We start from the raw sequence: 18,027 nt of genomic DNA on the forward strand, positions 1-18,027 counted from the left end.
TTTTTTACCTTGTTATAACCACATATTAGTCTCCTGCTAGAACTCCTGAATGCTTCACCTAACCAGATTGCCTCGGAGCTCATGGTTTAAACTTCAGATAAAACCCTTTTGGCAGAAAAGCTTAATGCTTCAGTGGCATTAAGTTATCTTCTAAATTCACAGCGCATTGCCTATTCATCATGGAAACAGCCCAAGACTTAATTTCTTTATACGGCATGAGGATGTTAAACTACATATGAGGAGTGAATTGGAAGACTTGTGAAGCGATGCACTCGCTCTGTCCTCCCTCAGTGTTTGTCTGTTTGAGTCTAACTGGCAGAGAGGAGGGGAAAAATGAGGGAAATACGAGACAAGACAGCTGTATCGGATCCCCAATTAGGAGCTACCACACACAGAGACCAACCTGAGCTAAAGCGTGCACCGTCGCACACGTCTGCCGGCACACACACAGCCTAGCGTTACGTAGGACATGCACGTATATATAATGTATACATTCACTCATAGACGTCCTGCAGAGATGAAGAAATGATGTGTGTTTGTTTGCGAATGCGAACTGCGATTCAGACGACATCAAACGCTCAGCATCCATAGGCTGACGCCGTTCCACAAGGGAATGAAAACACCTCTCTGATGCTGCGAGGGCCCTCTGAGGACTGTCATTAACACTTCACACACACGAGCACAGCCAGGGTGCACACAGATTTTGTCAAGCCTGCCAAAACTCGGCGCACCGAGTTTCGTATTGACGTTCCTCCTTGAATCTCAGCAGTCGAGAAAATACTGTCAATTTCAGCCGTCTTACTGTTCTCTGTGTAAGAAATCAAAACTTCCATTTTGGCGAGGATTCTAAAGAGTCTCCATGTGTTGAAGAGGACACAGAGCCTCGTCCTGAAAGAATTGTCACACTGAAAGCCAGTCTGTCAGCTCTACTCCCCACCAACCCAACCCCGACCGGTGCTGTGGAAAGGCATTCTTCTCTGGCTTTGCACTATGTTGTGGAGCTTTGTAGCGTTTCTGTGAAGTCAAGGAAAATAGAGAATTTTAGGTTAGCCAGCAGCTCCTGTGGAGTAGTTGATACTTCATGACACAAAGAAGTATTGTAGACAGGGAGGTGCTGCTGCAAGACTGAAAAATACGCTGAAGTGCGAAAATCTATAGAACCAAATTCACAAAAAGAATGTGTATGTCATTCAGTTTTCAGGGATTTCACCCAAAATCCTGGCCGATCCATACAAAGGCACTGAAAAAGGCACTTTCCACGCTTGCTGTCATTTAAATCACCTTGTCATACTTTTTATAGTATTGCTCCACTGTTACTTCACACTTCACTTGATTTATGGATTTTATAGCAAATTAACTACTCAGATTTGTTTCAGAACAATTCCACTCACTGTTTCTAGGCGCAGTGGAAAGTAGAGGAATAAGGAAGTGCTGATTCCAAGTGTTTGGCTCCTTTTCATCCTGTGTTGGTATGTTTTAAGCATTTCAGTAGCTTTTATGAGTGTCTCACATGTCGCTGCCGTTGGGTGAAGTGCAGGTCGATGTTTTTTCAACTCAATCCAGGCTTCTGCTGGAATCTAGCAAAGGCTTTCCAGCTGGGACGTGAACACAGAACAGGACATTCTGAACTTTTCCTTTCCTCTTTAGTCCACACACTCTCTCTGCAGTCTCCTTTCTTCATCATCCGATCTGTTATCAATACTTTATTTCTACATCTTCTCCCACAAAAGCGGATTGTGGCAGCTGTCTGGATAAAATGGAATATTACCACAGAATCAAATCCAGAGTGAGACACCATTTTGGATGATGCAGTGATGTTGTAATTTGACATTTCCCCAAGGCCATGGCGTCATCGCCCTCCTCTCCTCTGCTCTCCTCTATTCTCAGCTAAATTGTGTAACCAGAGACGGAACAGGTGGATTTATATTTGTACGTCACGCACATTGATCTGACGATAGCACACACAAACACAGTTGCACATTTTCCGTTTTCCACTTTGTAGAAACAGACAACTGTGAACGTATTTCACAGCGTGTCCAGCCAGGTATCGTTCTCTCTCTTTCTCCTTCGCTCTCCCTCTATTTCTTTTTCACACGCACACATACAAACGCACCGATGAACAAACAGAGACTGGAAATGTTTCACATTTCTGCCGGGAAAAAACAAGCTGCCAAAACACTGATGGTGCATGAGATCTTAGTCATGCATTCAAACTCTGCAAACACACACACACACACGCATACATACAATTGTACGAATTCACTCGGGCACATACACTCACACATGTGCTGTAGGTGTTTACACTCACACACATCGAGTTTGAGTCAGAAGAGCTGGTATTGGCATTGCCAGATGGTGTGTGTAATGTGTGTGATTACTGCTTTGGTGTTCTTGCTCTGTGATGTTGCCTCGCGTGTGCATCTGCATGTTTGTCATCGCGTATATGTGTGGGCGATTTCCACGTCTAGTTCCCCAAACCGCATGCCCAAGACCTTCCGTTTTTACCACCAGCCAGGCCTCTTTAAAAAAAAGGCACCGGACAAATATCAGTTTTGACTTCAGCCTGTCACAATCAACCGGTTTGAAAATACCCTAAAAATATCTTCAAATGCAAGAAAGAAAATTTGTGAAAAATCGATCATTGTTAGATTTTTTGTTTTGCAAAGAACAGTTTCTCTCTGCTGAATTGGAGATCATAAGCTGCTCATCTGTCATGTTATGTGTGATAGCAGCCTTTTAAAGCCTATTTTTCTGTCTTTATTTCTAAAGTCTCCTGTCCCAATAAAGTTTGATGTGCGGTTGTCAGGCGAACGAGTCTCTGTTCTCTTCCTCTCACTGACAGAAGCTGTTGGCTGACGGAGACGCTCCTGATGGTGACAACTAAATGATCTCTTCTTTATTAAACACCTCTTACTATCTCTCCATCTCTGCCTGACTATCCCACTTCCTCCCAGCCTTTAGTGCCTCTTTTTATCTTTTGACTGACTGCTCTCCCTCTCCTCATCTATTTCTCATTCCTCAGAGTCCCTCCCTCCCTTCTCTCTCTGTTTTATTCACCATCCCTGCTCACAACCTCCCGCATTTTGTCCTCATTGAGTCTTTTCCGTCTCCACTCTGGTTTCTCTAAGAGGGAATATACTTCCATCCTTCACCTGAGACCGTCACCCAGTCAGCTAGCCAGTCAGCCAGCTTGTCAGTCTGTCAGTCTGCTTGATAGTCACTGGGCCAGCCAGTCAATCATTGGGCAACAGTGTGAAAACATTAATTAAAAAGTCTCATCCACAAAGCAAGTCAGTGATCCAGGCTGATCTCAGCGATCCGAGTTTTCTGTCTCAGTCTTTCTCTGACGCTAGCCTCCTTTCTGCCTCTGTTATCCTCCCTCCTCATACCTTCTGAGCCTCTTTCTCAGCTTTTTTCTCTGTTTCTTTTCCCACTCTTTCCAGGAGCACTGAAAGACTCGTCTGATAAGAAACATTATTAACTTTTTTTCTTTTTTCTGAGAACCTGGAGAACAGAGTTGGAGAATAGAAATGGGATGGCGGGGGAAAATAAGGGAAGGAGACAAAGGGAGAGGCAGAGATGTCAAACATAAGGAAGCGAAATGGACAGGAGACAATAAATGCTGGTAGAAAGAACAGAGAGAAAGAGCTATGGAGACTGTGTGTCTCTCTAGTTGGGCCTTCTAGCAGGATTGGGTGCTATATAGACGGTTATTATCATCATTTATGAGACAGTTCTGTCTGTGTTCTGTGGCCTAAGGGAAGGATCTGAAACAGATAAGGGCATAAAGGATAAATAGAAGCATAGATTTAAAAAAGAATGACAGCAGTGGGTTTCTTGTGGCCTTCAAAATGTGGCTGTGCTAACATGTCAACCTGGTATCAAGTTTAACATGTTAGCTTAGCTTAAATGCGTGCTACCTTTTGGTAATTGGCTTTGAATGTAAAACAAATGATGGAAATATGATTAGTTTTGGGTATTTCGGGACAAACTAAACTACAGGATGAGTTAAATTGTTACTTGATGACTTTGTTTTATGAGTTAAGTTCATGAATGTCTTTACAAAGTTTATACATCCAATAGTTGCCGAGACACGTCACCCTTACCCACAAATGGTAACCTGTCCTGCACTTGTTGAAAACTCTGGGACTGAAGTTACTATGATTCATCCTCTGGACACCACGAATGTCTGCACAAATTGTAATGGTAATCCATTTTTTAGTTGTTTTTCTGTCCCGACCAAAGTGTTGAATGACCAACCTTGCCTCCAGCTCAGTTCTACATGTGCATAAGACTCGGAGAACAAACAATATCACTGCCATATGTCCAGAATAACAAACTGATTTAGTGGTTAATCAGAATGTTTCTGTTTTGTTTTTTGTTTTTTTACAGATATGGAAAAATTGTGTCAACAAAGGCCATCTTGGACAAAAACACCAATCAGTGCAAAGGTGAGTGAGCATCGTCTTGTTATCTGTCATCTTGCCAAAGACACTCTTCACTTCAAAAACTCGCACTTTGAAATGAGTCTGGAGAACATTAATTGAATTTGGAAGTTTAAAAGCAAAGTAATCAGTGTGTATGATGGGCAGTGGTTGTGTTTTTGTAAATCCCTTCTTTGTCTGCTTTTTGCAACCCCACTTAATCAATGCCCCAAAGTTTTTACTAAAACATCAACAGCCAGTGTGACGTCAGAATCAAGTCCATGTGTTTGCCTTTGAGTTGTGTGTTTAGCAATGCGGTACGGGTGTGTGTTTTTACACTGTATACAACACAACAGCACAGACTGCCATAAAAGACCATGCCATCCTTTAATCTATCTAAATGATGCACTGCAAGAGTATCTTTATTTTGTTTAACTTCTCTATGATGGTGATTTCAAGATTGCACGCCAATGATACTCAGAGTTGAGCAGCTTTCGAAAGCAAGATGTTGCATTGTTGTCACAGGCCGAATCAAAATGGAGAACACCATACAATAACCACAATGTGTTTCGAATAGTCTCTGTGGTGAATGAGGCTCACTCGAGTGTCTTCTGATGAGGGTCTGCTTGATTGTTAGAGTGGTTTGAACAAAGCCATAATCAATATGATTGTAGTCGTCTGCTTCTGAAGAGGAACACAAGAGCATGTGTTCAGCATGATTGCTGCTCATCTACCGGCTGTACTCGAAGGTACGCTGACATGGTTTAGGACAACAGCACAAATGCCCTGTAATCAGCATTTCAGTTTAAACAGTATGAGTGAAGGAAAACTGAGTCTGATTGATTCTGATGGCAGGGATGTAAATGTGAATTCTAAAAGTTCTTCTGCGCTGATTACGATAAAATATTTGGAGGAAATGATTGCACTCCTGCATGCCTTAACATTATAATGGGAAAACCAAATCTCAGTGAAGCTCCTCTAAAAACTCTTTTACTCCAGTTATTATCTTGGATCTTTCTAATTGGCTAGTTATGGAAATCTTACAAACTTCATCATTCCGGTACCTGCTCCGGCATCACATAATCAAATATGGCTTTGAGCTGTGAATGCACATTGAAATGCCTTTCCTGACATGATTACAGCATAGCCAAAGGGAAGGCAGAAAATTCTATAAACCCAGTGATAATTATCAGTTATTCTTCCATTTTCTCAACTCATTAAATTTTTTCATTGGAGTTTCCTGAAAACGTGTTTTAGTGGAGCTTCAGTGCTCCAGTTCATGATTTTTATGTTTGCCAATTATGGCTTCATGCTTCTCTGTAGTGTGGTTTACAAATGGAGATAACATCTACTTAGGATCACATTGCATTCAGTGCTTACAAATTAAACATAAGCCAAACTTAATCTGATTTAAATGATATTTGCAGGATACATGGACGTTTTCCTACTGTTAACTTGAGTGTCGCAGCGTTATTTCTTCTCTCAGTGAGCCACACTGTTGCACTGGCAGGCTCCTTTATTACCATGGATATGGGCATTGGAATTTATTCTGCATCAATCCCACATAGTGCCGTTGCCATAAATATTTACTAGAACATTAAATGTGAATTAACCTGCAGCTCAAAATAGTCCCAAAATTCAGCGTTTACACCTGTTTTTATGCAAAACCGTGATGCCAAGCTCTTGCAAGCAATTAAAACAATATGTTTGGAATGTGTTTTTCAAGAGTGGAGAGGCTGGAAAGTATTAAGAGAACAGCTAACGCACATCTTTAAGTGAGATTTATTGACAATAAGAAAAATATAAGATGACACTTGCCTTAAGCCTGAGACATACATCGATGCGGTTGCAAACGCCCACGTGGACCATGAGTTTGCTGCCAATAATTTATGACTGCATCATGTCTCTTTTGGATTTCTGTTGAAAATTAGATAAGACGTTCGGTAAATAAAATTTGATGTGAATGCGAATAAAAAAACAGATTGATTTAACAGTCAGCAAGCCATCAGATATTTTGCAACATCAGTTAATGGCTTCAGGCCCAAGAAGCAAATTGACAGCCTGGTTCAATCACATTCAGTGACATTTCATGTGCTAACATGTTCTGATTAATAATCAATCACGGGCAAAGACTTTGTAGCTGGAGATGCACCTGGTGCTGTGCTTGGGGGGGTTTCCATATAAAACTATTTAGACTTGCGAACAGTTACTTTATTTTTAAAATAAATCAATAGTGATGAAAATCGCTCATCAATTACATCTGTAATTTTTGGAGGTTTCTTTTTTATTTTCATTTTCTAAACCCTTTTAAGTCCTTTTTTCATACCAGCAAAATTTAAGTGTCTGTAAAATCAAGGTTACAATTACAGCTTATTTCTTTTTTAAATAATGGGTATTTTTAAGTAGGTGTATGTTTTACAAGAATGTGTGTTTGCAAGTGAATAGTCTCTGCATCATTTTTGGCACTGTAGCCTGGATATATTCCAGACACGACTTTTATGAATACTAAACATTAAAGAGACTGTTTCAAAATGCAATCCCTGTACATCCAGGCATAAATTGATGCTTGTTATTTAATGTACCTAGACTACCCATAATGCAACAGCTGCAGTCGTAGCACCATGGGCGATTTTTACAGACTGTGGCCCTCATCAGCAATTTCACTCCTTGTGATGTAGACTTCATACATCTCTTAGCCAGTTGTTAACTCACAATGAAGGAGTTTCATTATCAGTCGGCCATTAGAGTGCCTTACAACCGGATAAGTGTTGGTTTGATTGCAAAGGCATTCAGTGGGGACAAGATAAGTGCTTAGCGTGACTAAGAGAGTACAAATTGGCACAGAGAGTTCTCTTGGAAAGGGAGGGATGGATGGGCGGAGGCACAGAGAGGTGGAGGGAGGGGGTAAAAATAACCTGGGGCTGACAGAAAAGGAAGGGGACCCTTTGAAACTGATGATTTAGCAGACAGCCTCTTCTTCTCAGAAAGATTTTGCAGAGAGGAAACAGAGCGGTGGAAAGCGTGAGGTATGTAGACAAAGGGACAGGTAAATAAATAAAGTCATGTTCCTTTGCAGTCTGTAGAGGTACTCTATGATATGTTTGCATGCTGTTGTCATGTGAAAACCTTGTGACCCCAATTTCTGTGTTTTTCTTACTTCATCTGTGGCACTGAAAAATTGATGTGTCTTACTTGAAAAAAAATGTAGATATAATAATTCATTGTGCATAGAATAAAATGAAAGCCACTATTTTTAGAATTAGTGTTTAACTGTTATTTCAGTAACAAAGAAAGCCAAGCCTTTGCTTTATTCTCTGAAATAATATGAAGGCTTTCTTTGTAAAGTCCTCAGCTTCGGAGCTGTTCAGTGTTAAATACACTGACAGTTTTTCGTTAGCAGTGTGGGACTCTGAGGGAGGGAGAGGGCACACAGCACAGGATGGAGGAAGGGAGAGGAAACCACTTTAGATTGTAAAGGATTTCCATTTCCCATAGACAAGTGCCCTCCTTCTCACTGTCTCTATGTCTCCTGCCTCCCCCACCTCCCTCCGTCTCCCCCCGACTCCCTGCCTCCCCCTCATCCCTCCTTTGCTCTGCCTCTCTCCTTTTCCTTCTGTACTTGGTTAGCCTATTCTAATGGCCCAAGGCCAGGAACTCTGGGAGCTCAGGAGATTGGATGGGATCTAGTGATGTGTGTGTGTGTGTGTGTGTGTGTGTGTGTGTGTGTGTGTGTGTGTGTGTGTGTGTGTGTGTGTGTGTGTGTGTGTGTGTGTGTGAGTGTGAGTGTGAGTGCTAATGTTTATCTGTGCTTCCATCTGTGTCTGTGAACACATATGTGTGTATTTATATCTGTGCTTCACAATAAAATGATTTTTTTTTTCATTCACGAGTGGAATATTTGTCAGGCCTGACCGAGCAAGATGAATTTTCATTTCTGTGTCATCATGAGGCCACAGATGGGAGGGACAGGACACAAATGAGAAGGATTATATAATTCAGAGATATTATTTTCATTCTTCCGTTCCCTGGAAATATTCTTATCAAGGTGCACACAGGAGCTATCATTTACATTTACATGAGATGAGTTTTCACTGAGCTAAGAAGATTTTAGCACACTGTATATGAAAATGCAGAAATTACATGTTGCACAAAAGAGGACTGCAGTGATCTGGAAAACTATCCATCAGCTTCGAAGGCGGGCATCTGCTCACCGACTCAACAAGCTTCCACCTCGCTGAAGTGTCCTTGAGCAAGACAATGAATTCCTCGCAGCTCCTGGGGTGTGTTCTGCTGCTGGTACTTGACCTCTGGCCTTCCAGAAGAGAGGGCCAAATACATTTTCGGAAAACACAGATCTCTCCTTGAGTGATGAATTACCCCAAAACAAATGGCACATTCTCTTCAAGGCTGATGTTTTGTCACACCAAACTAGTCAGTGGGATGAGCGCTCAGAGGAAAAGTGTCCCCATCATTCATGCCTATAGAAGAGTGAATGGTGTCTGGTGATAGGTGTGATGTATTTCTGAGGCCAAGCCGACATTCATCTGTGCTAGGAGTGTAAAATATAGACCAAGTCCCAGTCGTCTTTAGATGTAAGGACTAACTTAAGTGTGCAGGGCAAAGCTAGATTACATGCCAACATCTATAACAACTCAATATTTTATTTACAGAGCATGTACAAGGCTCCTGAGACACGAACTCAATTTTCTGGCGCTGTAATACTAAGGACACATTTGATATGAGCTACGCAGTTTATCGGTAAATCACTGTAAACAGAGCAGCCCCATGAAGTGGCTCTTGGTTACATTTTGGATTAAAGTCTCAAGCATTTGGTCTGATGGCCATTAACTTCACTTGATTACATGCAGTGCTTTCACTCTGCAGAATCTCATAGCTTATCAGCATTGATTGAAATAATCCACTGGCTGCATTCAACGTAAACAAAGCAAAAAAAAATGGATACAGTTAGTTGATGGTATGTATTTGTAGTTATTGTGTGCAGGAGAACTGTGAGTAGAAGTAGAGAGAACTCAAAAATGTGCACAGACATATTTAAAATACTGTAAATTATAAAAATAATTTCTTTGGCTATTTATTCTTTAAAAAATCAAACAACCTGATATCAATTTATACAAAATGTTTACAAGTGCCCAGCAGTATCGCCTATTAAAAATAGAGGCTTCACATGCTGTAGATGTTCTTCTTTAATTTTTAAATTTGTTTCCATAGTTGTCTTCTGTCTGCTCTGGATTAGCACTGCCTAGACTTCAGCCGAATAATCCCTAAATTTTTGTCAAGCAACTGTTGGTTGCAGCTAAGTCACTAGTAGCTTAATACTTGCACAGAGGGGGGTAGCGTTGTTGTTTTCTCAGAATCTGTTAGTGTAAATGGAAATTTTTCAATAAAATGTATAGAATAAAATTATTTTGATTAAATATCACCATTCTAAACTTAGATTTATATATATTTTTTCCACTGTATCACACCAGATTAGTTCAGGGACCATCATGAAGTTATTCTGTTTATTTATTTATTTGCTTCTCTAGTTTTAAAGATGGCATGCTTTTCATTATCACAAATTCAATGGTAGAATGCTGTATTGTTGGAATACTCATTATACCGACAAACTAGAAGTTTTATTTTATTGTGTTACTTTATAATTTTTACTTCTACGTATTATTCATTTCCTGTGTCTTTGTAGTTTTTCTGTCTGTAATGTGCATTACAACACTGGTTTTAAATGGTGTCTACACAGCTGAGGTGTTATGCTGCAGATGTTATCTGCTGCCATCAAACAAAAGGCCTCTCTGCTTTGGGCTGTTGGTGATTGAATTATCTAGTGTGAACTGCATATCAGGTTTCATTTCCCTGCTAATTGCATGGACAGTCTGCAGTTAAATAAACAGCCATTAGTTGGTGTGAGACATGAGTTGTGGAACTTTTCAAATTTTTCTGGATTAAAAAGAAAGCATCTTGCCACGCTGCTGATGAATTCTGTATGCACATTCTCAATTAGCAGAAGTGTTTTGGTGTGGCCCTAATTAGATAAATATAGATTAAGTACAAAAACAGTGAGTGCTCGTGTGGTGTGCTTATGTTTGCATATATTTATGAAACTGTTTTCTCTGCATATCTGTGTATCCATGCTTGTCTGGCTCTGTATTTGTCACAGTGACTAATGTGTGTGCATTATATGTGTATGTACAGCAGTAAGAACTTGCATGTGTGTTTGTGTAACCCTATTTTGGCTAAATTATGGGTTTCTCATTAGCAGCAGTATAAATATTTGTGTGTGCGGTGCAGATCTTGCTGTGAAAGCAGCTTGCTGCCTTTGAACAATAACAAATCATCTGCTTATCAGCAAAACAGAGCGTGGCTCCAAATCCTGCAAAAGACAGACAGACAAGAACAGATGTTGGGAATGAAGCATGAGTGTGTGAGATTCCCTCATTCTTAACATGTTTACATTTTGGATTGTAATAAGTGAGGCTTTTGAAATGTGGATCATTTAATTGTGTTAACACGCAGCCCACTCAGACACTGCAGCTGGAATTTCAAAGCCGCTGCGCTTTCTGAGAATTTCTCTGTGGCCTCATGCATGTGTGTCAATATTTTTCTCTTTTGCAGTCACACAGTCGAATCCGTTCTCACACAAGCACCTCTCAGCTTTGTGCCACACACACTTACATGCAAACTGCTGGTCTCACTGCAGACAGGATGAAAGCGGAGTTTGTCTTTTTTAATTAGTTTTTGTGCTTTTTGATATCTCTCTCCAGCCCGACCAATGTATACCAGTAAAACAGCACATACCTCTGAAAGCAGAGGCTCATATGTGCTCTTTGTCATTTAGTGCATCCTGTAGGGTCAGGCCTGGTTCCCAGAGCTCCTCTAACGGATATATTGTCCACATTCAGCAGACAGACACACAGAGACACACGAACCGATGCGGACTTTATTGCAATAAAATCGACTGAAGCTCATCCTCCTTTGTGTCTTTATTTCTTTGAAAAAGGACCCTGAATCACTTTAATTGCTGCATTAAATGTAGGGAATTTTTCTGGATGTCATTGTTAGGGAGGCGATCGGTGTTGAGCCTCTACTATTGGACCATACAGTATGTAGTGACAGATTTAGTGTAGTACAGGGACAAAATGACCTCAGCTGCATTACAGTGGGATATAAAAAGTCAGATAATAAGAAGGTGGTAGATTTTACATGTAACAATAAGGCGTTATGGATGGATGGATGGATGGATGGATGGATGGATAGATAGATGCAGGACTATGATGGAGTGCAAAAACGTGCACGTGTGGGCGTCATGGATCAGTGGGTAGAGTGGCCGTCTTGTAACTGGAAGGTTGCCGGTTCGATCCTCCGCCCGTCGAGGTGTCCCTGAGCAAGACACCGAACCCCTAATTGCTCCTGATGGGTCGTGGTTAGCGCCTTGCATGGCAGCTTCTGCCATCAGTGTGTGAATGGGTGAATGTGATGTATCATGTAAAGCGCTATATAAATACAACCATTTACCATTTTAAATCACACTCCCATGAAGAAGTGCACAAAAAGTTGGGTCATAAACAAGATAGAAAGAGTTACTGTTATGACACCAATTCTGTTAATGTTCTGTGCTAAAACACATTTAATGGGGGATCTAGCGGCTTTCATTAAATACGTGACTTGACTCGATTTTGACACATTTATTGAACTTAGGCAGTGTTGAAAACAAAGCGCAGGCTGGGATTTCTGATAGAAATTAGCACAGCTCTGGCTCAACAATATTAAGAACAGCGCCTAATCCTGTTTTGCTTTGTCTATTTTATTTATTTTTTCTCCCATTTTCTTCTTCTTCTGCTGTTTTACCTCTGCTTTGTGTTTGTGCGTGCAGGCTATGGCTTTGTGGACTTTGACAGCCCTGCAGCAGCCCAGAAGGCCGTGGCCTCGCTCAAAGCCAGTGGAGTCCAGGCACAGATGGCGAAGGTAAGCTTCACCCCATCCTGCACTCTCTGGTCTGATTAACTTGTTGTTGTGTTCAGGTGTTTGGCTTTCCTGTGGTGCTGTAAACTCTGAGGAAAACTAATGGTGACACCAGGTGAAAATCTTGTTTTTTGAGGGGTTGTTTTGTAGTTATAATGACAGCAACGAGCACAGGATTTACAGTATGTAGGTGATACTGTTGTATTGATTGATGTGAGACCAATCGGTGCATCTTTCATTGCGTTATTGATGACATTGTTGATTCAGTCCACGATAGAGTTATTGATTAACCTCTATGATCATGATGAGAATATTGATCAAAAAGCACAGAGCAGGTGATTTCCAACCATCCTACATGCTTTCTTTTTTTTAATTTTGTCTTTCTTTCCCCTGTTTTTTTTTGTATGATCTGCTCTCTGTCTTATTTCCAACACGATTTGTGTTTGTATATGTGTGCGTGAGAGACAGAGAGAACAGGAACGAGGGAGTGTGAGTGTTAAATCAGATTTACATGCATACATTAGCATACATCGCCTCGCCGTGTAGCAGAAGCGAATACGCCTGCCGTTGTCTTCTCTTACAGGAAGCATGCAGGTCAGTGTGCAGTGTGTGAGTCTGTGTGTGGACGACAACACTGTGCCAAAACATGTGGGCTCAACCAGCACAATCACATTATCCTTCTATGCCTGGAAGAGAAAGACAGAAAGACACTGAATAGCCTGCCTTGTTTCCAGATTCATTAAAGCTGTATCGCTGCATACTTCCTTTTATAAATGAGAGAGGAGTGCAATTAAAATGGGCCCGTCTTCAGGCACCAGGAGCATCCCATTGAATTAAACAGCAACAAGCCTCTGAGCCACCTTTGCCTTGCTCTTCTATTAAACCTCTTTTCATTAGGCTTCCATCTCTTAGTTTGTTCCTAACGGCTGGGGGGGAGGGTGGCGGGGGCATCTGGAGGAGCAGTGTTGATGTGTTTAGCTGTTATTATGGAGGGAAGAACCCTCGACTCCTCGGAGATTGAGTTTTCCGGAGGGATGGAATGGAGGGCAAGAAGTCAATTCCAAATGAAATTACACAGACTTCTTACTGTTTCATGAACTAATTATGCAGAGAGCTGCTGATGTCCACCTAACTTTGCAGAAACCGTGTACAATGAGTGAGTCAGTCTCAGAAACACTAATGTGGGATTTCCTGCTCGAGCCTCTAGAATTTTGTAAGACGAGCAGCTTAATTGGGGTTTGACAAAATCTTGGTTTTAATTAGACTGGCTGGGACAAATTTGTCAGAGTGGAAACCACCGTTCTATTTCCCTCATCAGAGATACACTGAGATTCTGTAGGCTAGCTGGGACAGACAGCTTTTGTTCTTTGATGTAATCTCTGAAATAGTTGAGAGCTTTCCAACCAAAGGCAGCAGTAAGGTGGCAGTAGAGAGGAGAACAGGAGGCGATTAGCTTTAGTGACGGACAAACGAGATGAATGTTGATTATTTTGGAGGGAGGGGAGGTTTGGTGAAAGATTTTTGGTGATAAACTGATCTGACACTGAATATGTGAACATTCAAATGGCATCTAATCTATAAAGATGAATTCATGTGCTCACTAAAATGTTCAAAAACGCTTGAAGTTGGAGAACATTTGTAAAGCTAAATAAAAAATAAAATAAAATTAGAGTGACAATCAAAACAGTGTCCAGTGTGGATGCTACCTGAAGCTGTTACTTTCTCTGACGACTTTTTTCCTACCTCTATCAAAGTATTAAACCCAACTTAGTTTCTGTATATTTCCAGCACCGATGTAAATCTATGACATTAAACACATGTATGTCCTGCAGCTGCATTTCCTGACTTTATAAAGTTATTTTCAGCTGCCAGGAAGCACACAAACAGGTTTACTACATTCCACTACAGAAAAACACACATCTTGTGCCTTGTAAAGTGTAATGTGTTTGTTTTATAGCAAACTTAAGGTGCTGAGATGCGAATGGTTCCACCATATAGTTAAGGTTGGGTCAGAGCAGTGATAAAATAGTGAAAAACGTTTCTCTCGAGTCAGTGTTTGTGGTGCATGTTAACCCTGTGAACCCCAGGCTGTTTCTGAATGCCTGTACACATTTTCTTTCTTTCTTTTTTTTTTTTTTTTACTGCATCTCTATGGAAACAGCATAGCCACGGCCGGAAAGGAGCAGAACTCACAGATGTGTTTCATGCAGTAAAATAGATGTACGTTCCTATTAATCATAAAACAAACAAACAAAAAGTTGAATTCCTTTGATTATTTATTTGACAAAAATGGGGTAAATAAAAAGTACCCACAGGTGTGAACAATACAGAATAAAATATGGTGACTCTACATGCCATTAATATTGTCCTGTGTGTATTTTTTTTTTTTAAAGTTTTGTCATTTGTCGGTTACAGCTGAGTCATTAATGGCTTCACATTTAAGTTTAGGAGTATGGCTTTTTCTTTTTGCTTCTTTTTTTTCTTGTTGGATTATTGGATAACAGTTTACAGTTGTCGCTGACCTTGTTGTCTATGTTAACCAAAGAAACGGTCGATCTTACATTTCACCATCACTATTCTTCCTCCACAGTATTTACTACAACCGAGCAACAAAGGTTTGCCATGAAAATAATCCCTTTGTGTCTTAAAATGACTTAGATGTACCTTTACACTGTTTCGTGCTTCAGAATGTGCAGCACATCTAGATTTTATCTGTTCCCACCTGCTGGCTGCAGCTCAAGCACACCAGCTCAACTCTGTTTAAACACTAAAACAACCGTTATACAATGGAAAGTTGTGATATTGGAGTAATTCAACCAAACATTCAGCCATAAGCAGCTTCTGAAGAGGAATGGTGATTCAAAAAATGCCACTGAACAAGTGACAGAATTGGTTGCTTGGATTTGTTATGTTTGAAAGCATGTTTGTCTGAATTCATATTTGTGAGACTGTCAGTGGTGCCGTTCAGTCGATTACTTATTTCGGTCATGATGTGTCTTCTAGCATATAAAAAACATACATTATGGACATTCGCTGGAGGGTCTTTAAAGCAAAAAAGAAAAAGAAAAAAGGTGAGCATCAGAATAGATTTAAGGTGCCAAAGGCATTCCATTATGCAGAGTGGCAAATATTGTTGGAATATAATTCACCACTTTAGTATTGGAGCGGGTAAATGTGATTAAACTATTTTAGATACTTAATCAGCTGGGTAGCTTTGTGAAATTCCCCTCAGGGATAAAATAAAAGGTTCATCTTATTCTATGATATGTAATTATAGTTTTTTCATTGATTGTATTTATTTTCACCAAAGTTATCAAATAATTATGATGGAGTGAAAATAATACCATCATGATGCATCACAGATGATGTGTACGGTTTAATGCTGGGGCGAAATTCAAAGCAAAAGGAGCTTCATACCTCATAGTGTAAACAGTCTGAAAGTCATGTGTCAGCCCCAGAGTTAACTACCATTCGAGTAACTTCCTGACATAACACATGAAATAATTAGAGCGCAGCCAAAGCAAGATGCTGGTGTTCATGTAACTGCATCCAATGCGAGAAAACCTTTATCCATTAAACCCCGCAGCTCGCACTGACATCTTCTTTGTGGCAGGTGCTTGTTTTGGTTGTGAAATAAATGAGACAAGAAGAAAATACAGCGAGGCACAACGAGAGAGGAGGAGAGGAAGTGTGTGTGAGCGCACTGCACTCACTTCCTCAGTGTTCTTGGTAATTACTGTTGACCTGAAAGATGATTACTGCTACAGCTGTACTCCCTCCTCTCTCTTTCTCGGCTCACTCACAGTTAGTTTTTCTGTCTCCCTGCCTCATTCTCGCCTTTTTCTCTCTGCGAGCGAATCTTTCTGTTTAATAATCGTTTAACACTCTTAAGTCATTGGTACACTTCAGCTCCTCTCTCTGCACAGAACACTGAAATTTCTTTTAATGCTAGCTCTCATCTGTTCTTTTTAGCCACCACTTAAACCTTCCAATAGCTCTCATTCATCTTTTTTTTTACCATTTAGTAACAGAGCTGATCCTGTGTGTGATGAAGCTTCTCTGATTTTTATTCTTCACTTCTTCTATGCTGGACTTGCTTTTGTTCCTGTGTGTAAGAAGTACAGAGGCTTGTAAAGACAAACACACAAAACACAGAGTCAGCTTTGAGTACTGTGTGTGTGTGTGTGTGTGTGTGTGTGTGTGTGTGTGTGTGTGTGTGTGTGTGTGTGTGTGTGTGTGTGTGTGTGTGTGTGTGTGTGTGTGTGTGTTTGTACAATAACAGTTACACAGGACCAAGGTCACTATGCTAATTAGAGAGATGCTACCACTGGCAGTGACACTTCACACCTCCCTCCCTTCTTCCCTCCTTTCTTCTTCTCTCCTCCACTTTGTCCTTGGCACCTCCTGTCCTCTGTTCTCTCTTTTATTTTTCACTTCCCCCTCTTCCTCTTCTTCTTCTTCTTTTTTTTCGAGTCCTAGTTTGTCTGACCCCCCACCTGCAATCTCCCCGTTTTCTCTCCTCTTCTTCATCCCTTTCCTCTCACCTTCACTCTCTCCATGTGTGTGAGTGTATTTGTCTCCAGCAGGTGCTGCGAAGCCTCCAGAGTCATTAGTTACAGGGCTGACTGAGGACAGAGTGAAGGGTAGAAGGAGAGAAAAGGGAGTGTGGAGGGTTAAAGGAAGGAGGATGGCTGGGATGCAAGCACATGAAGTCAGCTATGTCCTTCCTTTCTTTCTTTCTTTCTTTCTTTCTTTCTTTCTTTCTTTCTTTCTTTCTTTCTTTCTTTCTTTCTTTCTTTCTTTCTTTCTTTCTTTCTTTCTTTCTTTCTTTCTTTCTTTCTTTCTTTCTTCCTTCCTTCCTTCCTTCCTTCCTTCCTTCCTTCCAGTTGGTCGGTCATTCGTTCGTCCATTCTTTTTCTATTGCATGCATGTTGTCATATCTATTTATTGGATGTGATGTGAAAACATAAAATGAGCTCCATCTTTCTTTCTTTCTTTCTTTGGTGCAGAAGAACAAATGTACACAATCAGCTGCAGATTACTATTTCCCATACTTTCCTGTCTGCTCTGAGTAAACACTGCCTGCATTTCAGCCCAGGCGACAACATAAAATGAGCGATTTCTTTCTTTCTTTCTTTCTTTCTTTCTTTCTTTCTTTCTTTCTCTTTCTTTCTTTCTCTGTTCTGTTGCTCGCATGTTTGACAAAAGCCAGAAGCTGGATGTTCTTTGGACTTTGTTTACTGATGTAAACAATGTGTGTGAGCTTTCTTGCCTCTGTGCATGTGTGTGTGTGTGTGTGTGTGTGTGTGCGTGTGTGTGTGTGTGTGTGTGTGCGTGTGTGTGTGTGTGACAGCTGAGGTTAGTGATGGGAAGAGGAGGGCAACAACTCCAACAGAGACATAAAATAAAGATGAGCGCAGACAAAAACACATACACAGGAAGACATGAACATTTCTCTCTTTCTCGTTCTCCTTTTTTCCTTGTCTGTCACTCCCTCATTTATTTCTTTCGGGAGATCATGTTTCCCACTTTTTTCTTTCTCCTCTGCCTCCATTTATTACCCTATTTTTCTCAATCTTTCACCCATTCGTTCAAACGCATTTCTTTGCTTTTTGTTTCTTCGTGTTTC

General features: G+C 40.7%; 1 protein-coding gene across 7 annotated transcripts in view; it reads left to right on the forward strand.

Annotated features, from left to right (window-relative positions):
- LOC110958594 (RNA-binding motif, single-stranded-interacting protein 3) overlaps positions 1–18,027 on the forward strand; it is a 134,160-nt gene that overhangs the window by 47,517 nt on the left and 68,616 nt on the right. For all 7 annotated transcript variants that reach the window (XM_051957003.1, XM_051957004.1, XM_022205195.2 and 4 more), the window contains 2 exons: positions 4,393–4,451; positions 12,310–12,401. In XM_051957003.1, the coding sequence (XP_051812963.1) occupies positions 4,393–4,451; positions 12,310–12,401 (151 nt within the window). The remainder of the gene's footprint in view (positions 1–4,392; positions 4,452–12,309; positions 12,402–18,027) is intronic.

The sequence above is a fragment of the Acanthochromis polyacanthus genome, chromosome 12 (genome assembly GCF_021347895.1).
Source record: "Acanthochromis polyacanthus isolate Apoly-LR-REF ecotype Palm Island chromosome 12, KAUST_Apoly_ChrSc, whole genome shotgun sequence".
In the NCBI taxonomy this organism is placed as follows: Eukaryota; Metazoa; Chordata; class Actinopteri; family Pomacentridae; genus Acanthochromis; species Acanthochromis polyacanthus.